The sequence below is a fragment of the Physella acuta genome, unplaced genomic scaffold (assembly GCF_028476545.2).
Source record: "Physella acuta isolate Inbredline_101_S28 unplaced genomic scaffold, ASM2847654v3 ptg000300l, whole genome shotgun sequence".
Lineage (NCBI taxonomy): Eukaryota > Metazoa > Mollusca > Gastropoda > Physidae > Physella > Physella acuta.
Window position 1 is genome coordinate 261,269 of NW_026731819.1, and position 6,000 is coordinate 267,268.

The 6,000-nt window shown below is 41.4% G+C and overlaps 1 protein-coding gene across 1 annotated transcript in view; it reads right to left on the minus strand.

The window, feature by feature from the left end:
- The window catches only part of LOC131939894 (LIM domain only protein 3), a 156,519-nt gene extending 151,030 nt beyond the window's left edge, over nucleotides 1–5,489 (minus strand). The window contains exon 1 of the mRNA XM_059298426.1: nucleotides 5,364–5,489. Coding sequence (XP_059154409.1) covers nucleotides 5,364–5,415 — 52 coding nt within the window. The 5' untranslated portion in view covers nucleotides 5,416–5,489. The remainder of the gene's footprint in view (nucleotides 1–5,363) is intronic.
- Between the last annotated feature and the right edge of the window lie 511 nt (nucleotides 5,490–6,000).

Sequence of the window (6,000 nt, forward strand, 5' to 3'; positions counted from 1 at the left end):
TTCATCCGCTGTTAAAACTAACTCCAGTTTAAAGGTGTTACTCTCTAATCTCAAAATAAATTTAAACAATCGTGTATAATTCAGTAATGCAGCTCAGAATGAGCTTCCAATTTTTTTCTACACCGTTTGGCGCCCCTCTAAGTTTCACCGGGGGTGGGGGGGGGGGGGGGGGGCACTTGAAATTTTCGGGGGGGGGGGGGGGGCGGTAGACTTTCTTCGAGGGGAGGGGGAGGGCTCTTTCCCCCCCCCCCCCTCTCCCCGAAGAGATGCCTGGAAGAAACTCTGTTTAAAAGGCTTTTAGTTTTAGTTTCCCTTCACATTTTTGTATTAAGGTCTGGGTGAAATTAAAGTGTTGTATTATACTAGTGTGAGATATGGCTACAATTTTTTATGTCTTGATCCTTTGGGGAATTTACAACACAAGGGTGTATAAATTTAAGAAGAAAAAAAAAGAAACGAAAACTGGAGTTAGAACAGTATGGTTCTAGGTAAGCGATATACCTTCGGCGATATCACACTATTAAATCAACTTTATCGACGTGAAAGAGTTTGGCGTACAAAACTTGAATGAATTAATTTAAACACGTTTTATAATATACTTAAATGAATTATCTTAAACAAGTTTGATATTGCCTACAACTACAATATTTTAATGAGCTATTCTTAAACTAAACTTTACAGAATAGCAATCAATTAAAGTTATGAGTAGTCTCATTATACCCTAATGACCTGTATGTCACGTGGATTTCGCACGCGCATATGGCGTCTAAGTGACGGGCTAAAGCGAGAATCTTCAAGGGTGATAAACGTCACTTTAACAGGGAAGTAAAAATTGAGGTGAGGTAGGGTCCGCAATGTGATAGCACTAGCAGGTACAGTTAAGGCAAACGTTGAGGTGAGGTAGGGTCCGCAGTGTGAGAGCAGGTACAGTTAAGGCAAACGTGAGGTGAGGTAGGGTCCGCAGTGTGATAGCAGGTACAGTTAAGGCAAACGTGGAGGTGAGGTAGGGTCCGCAGTGTGAGAGCAGGTACAGTTAAGGCAAACGTTGAGGTGAGGTAGGGTCCACAGTGTGATAGCAGGTACAGTTAAGGCAAACGTTGAGGTGAGGTAGGGTCCACAGTGTGATAGCAGGTACAGTTAAGGCAAACGTTGAGATGAGGTAGGGTCCACAGAGGGATAGCAGGTACAGTTAAGGCAAACGTTGAGGTAGGGTCCGCGGTGTGATAGCAGGTACAGTTAAGGCAAACGTGGAGGTGAGGTAGGGTCCGAAGTGGGATAGCAGGTACAGTTAAGGCAAACGTTGAGGTGAGGTAGGGTCCGAAGTGGGATAGCAGGTACAGTTAAGGCAAACGTGGAGGTGAGGTAGGGTCCGAAGTGGGATAGCAGGTACAGTTAAGGCAAACGTTGAGGTGAGGTAGGGTCCGAAGTGGGATAGCAGGTACAGTTAAGGCAAACGTTGAGGTGAGGTAGGGTCCGCAGTGTGATAGCAGGTACAGTTAAGGCAAACGTATAGGTGAGGTAGGGTCCGCAGTGTGATAGCAGGTACAGTTAAGGCAAACGTGAGGTGAGGTAGGGTCCGCAGTGTGATAGCAGGTACAGTTAAGGCAAACGTGGAGGTGAGGTAGGGTCCGCAGTGTGAGAGCAGGTACAGTTAAGGCAAACGTGAGGTGAGGTAGGGTCCGCAGTGTGATAGCAGGTACAGTTAAGGCAAACGTTGAGGTAGGGTCCGCGGTGTGATAGCAGGTACAGTTAAGGCAAACGTGGAGGTGAGGTAGGGTCCGAAGTGGGATAGCAGGTACAGTTAAGGCAAACGTGGAGGTGAGGTAGGGTCCGCGGTGTGATAGCAGGTACAGTTAAGGCAAACGTGAGGTGAGGTAGGGTCCACAGTGTGATAGCAGGTACAGTTAAGGCAAACGTGGAGGTGAGGTAGGGTCCGCAGTGTGATAGCAGGTACAGTTAAGGCAAACGTTGAGATGAGGTAGGGTCCACAGTGGGATAGCAGGTACAGTTAAGGCAAACGTTGAGATGAGGTAGGGTCCACAGTGTGATAGCAGGTACAGTTAAGGCAAACGTTGAGATGAGGTAGGGTCCACAGAGGGATAGCAGGTACAGTTAAGGCAAACGTTGAGGTAGGGTCTGCGGTGTGATAGCAGGTACAGTTAAGGCAAACGTGGAGGTGAGGTAGGGTCCGAAGTGGGATAGCAGGTACAGTTAAGGCAAACGTTGAGGTGAGGTAGGGTCCGAAGTGGGATAGCAGGTACAGTTAAGGCAAACGTGGAGGTGAGGTAGGGTCCGAAGTGGGATAGCAGGTACAGTTAAGGCAAACGTTGAGGTGAGGTAGGGTCCACAGTGTGATAGCAGGTACAGTTAAGGCAAACGTGGAGGTGAGGTAGGGTCCACAGTGGGATAGCAGGTACAGTTAAGGCAAACGTTGAGGTGAGGTAGGGTCCGAAGTGGGATAGCAGGTACAGTTAAGGCAAACGTTGAGGTGAGGTAGGGTCGGCAGTGTGATAGCAGGTACAGTTAAGGCAAACGTTGAGGTGAGGTAGGGTCCGCAGTGTGATAGCAGGTACAGTTAAGGCAAACGTTGAGGTGAGGTAGGGTCCACAGTGTGATAGCAGGTACAGTTAAGGCAAACGTGGAGGTGAGGTAGGGTCCACAGTGGGATAGCAGGTACAGTTAAGGCAAACGTTGAGGTGAGGTTCTCTGTGTCGTAACCGTCACAGGTAAGTCAAACGTAACACAGGGGCGTAGCGAGGGGGGGGCGGGGGGTGCGGACCGCACCGGGTGACACCATTTAGGGGGGTGACACCAAGGCAAAAAATAGCAAAATATATAGAGAAAAACTCGAGGTGGGGGGTGCAAATCGAAAGTTTGAGGGGGGGGGGTGCAAATCGAAAACTCGAGGGGGGATTTCAAATCGAAAGTTTGAGGGGGGGGGGGTGCAAATCGAAAACTCGAGGGGGGATTTCAAATCGAAAGTTTGAGGGGGGGGGGTGCAAATCGAAAATTTGAAAGTTTGTCCCTGGGAAGGGTCTCTATGCCTCTGGGGGGGTGACACCATTAAGTGCCGCACCGGGTGTCACCCGACCTCGCTACGCCACTGCTGTAACAGGTAAGACTAACGTAACCTTTACAGCTAAGGCAAACGTTACTTTACAGGTAAGGCAAACGTAACCTTTACAGGTAAGGCAAATCTTGAGGTGAGGTTCTCAGTTCCCTAACCTTCACAGGTACGGCAAACGTTACCTTACAGGTAAGACTAGCGTAACTTTCACAGATAAGACTAACGTGACTGTCACAGGTAAAACAAACTTCGAGTCGAGGTTCTCAGTGTCGTAACCGTCACAGGTAAGACAAACTTAACCTTTACAGGTAAGACTAACGTAACTGTAACAGATAAGAAAAACGTAACCTCAGAGGTAAGATAAAGAAACCGTTATAGGTAAGACAAACGTAACCGTCACAGGTAAGACAAACGTAACCGTCACAGGTAAGACAAACTTAACCGTCACAGGTAAGACAAATGTAACCGTCACAGGTAAGACAAACGTTACCTCTCAGGTAAGACTAACGTAACCTCACAGGTGAGACCAACGTAAGTGTCACAGGTAAGACTAACGTAACTGTCACAGGTAAGACTAACGTTGAGGTGAGATCCTCAGCGTCGTAACCGTCACAGGTAAGACAAATGTAACCGTCATAGGTAGGACAACAATAATTGACACGTCGTTCTAGAGTCTAGACACTAAACTATATTTCCCACCGTTACATTGTGTCTTTAAGATGCGCTTTTATCATCGGCGTATCTAGCACCCCCACCCCCTCATACAAAAATAATTAATACGCTGGAGCCGTCCCTGATCTTAACCCAAACCTGCAATAACATGCCACCCTACGTGTTAAGCCTACACATCTCTTTTCCTCTACCTGCATTGTTCCTTACACACCACGCGAGCTATCAAACTTCAAAAGCACGTTGTTAATTAATTAAAAAAAATTATCACATCAAATAAAATGCATTACCCACAGATGGCGGGTGGCAAACAAAGTTTCCCCCACCTTTAGCTACAAATGAGCGATGTTTTTGTTATCTATCCGCCATCTTGCTCGGTTATTGTAAAGGGAACTCCATGCAATTTTAATAATCGATTTATTTTTTTTCCTTCTCCACCAGCATTACATAAAAACGTATCAATGAAAACGAGATATGTTGATATGCGTGGTATACAGCGAGGGTGAGCTCTTGTTTTAAAATGTGTTGTAATGTGAGATATGATAGCTCGGGCATATTTTTTCCCCTCGACTGGCGCAACACCTGTTCTACTGTATTAAGCTATTCAGCTCAGTTTCAAACAAAAAAAATATATTCTAAAATTATTGTTTAGGCTGGAAAGGTTTGAAGGAATATAACTATGTGAGTCTTCTTCACAATATTTTAAAGTAAAGTTTTGGATCAAACCAGAAGTCTTTTTCCACAAAGGATGGTTTAATTTAATACTCAATAACTTGCCTTGTTCAACAAAACATCTGGGTTGATATATATATATATATATATATATATATATATATATATATATATATATATATATATATATATATATATATATATATATATATATATATATATATAAAAGGCAGAATCGTCAATGTGGTTTAGTATGAGCCTAACCATATGCCTCAATCAACAATTAGTTCTTATAAATGCCATCAAAGAAGTGGTTTTACATATTATACATATTATTAAACATATGCCTGGCTATGAGCCTCATATCAAATGCACTGGCAGGTGCAAATACTTAACAAACTACACAAAAGCAAATGCTTAACAGATATTTGACATTAACCGTTATGTCTAAAATAGCAGCAGGCCTATTTTCTGTCGCTGGAATTACATCAATTATTTTCTGAGTAAATGAGTATAAAATACAAGTTGTCTTTCACTGAGTATTTTGGGATAGTGTTAATATATTACACAAATTACACACACACACACACGCACATATATATATATATATATATATATATATATATATATATATATATATATATATATATATATATATATATATATATATATATATATATATATATATATATATATATATATATCATAAATGCATGTATATACACATATAAATTATATATATATAAATATATATATATATATATATATATATATACATATATATATAATATATATATATATATATAAAACACATGGACTGTAGATATAAATTTCGAATGGTTCTTTACAGCAGCACATTTAATTGCTTCGCCCCCAAACGAAAATATAATCTCGAATTTAGCATAGTAGGTCTTTAAACTAAAGGTAATGAACAACGTTGGTTAACAGCCCTTACCTTTCTGTAATAATCCCTTGATCGAATAAACACATAAATCCTTTGATAACATTAATATCACCTTTGCTTGGTTTCTGGCGAGTCGTAGGTTAATGGGAAAAAAAAAAAAAAAAGTTCCGGCCACAGGGGAGAGAATAAAGAAAACGTAAGCTTCGATTACTTCCCTTGAAGGTGTAGTGTTGGCTTTTTTTCTTCTTTTTTTTACATCCACCAATTATCACAAATGCGTCGAGTCTTTCACAAGATTGCGAATGTTTCCACAGAGAAATTTTCGTTCATCTGTTCAAATATAAATGTTAATATTTACCAGACACATTTATCTTTTAATTAATTTCACAGAGAAATAAATCTTTGAATGTAATTTTCTATTAGCCTTATAAACACAGCACAGTGTAGGATTGTTCCGTTAAGGCAAGTTCATTACAGTTAATTGCCCGCAGATAATACTTTGTATAGAAACCTCAATCTTCTCTGAAGTAAACAATTCTACTCTCGCTATGGTTGTTAATTAAGTGAAAACGTTTTTTTTTTAGAACAACAAAGAATACAATATAATTCGTTTCAGCAGACAATTTCCTTTACAGTTGTGTATAATAAGCCAATTGTGGGTTAATTGCGTTTCAAAGACACGGAAAAA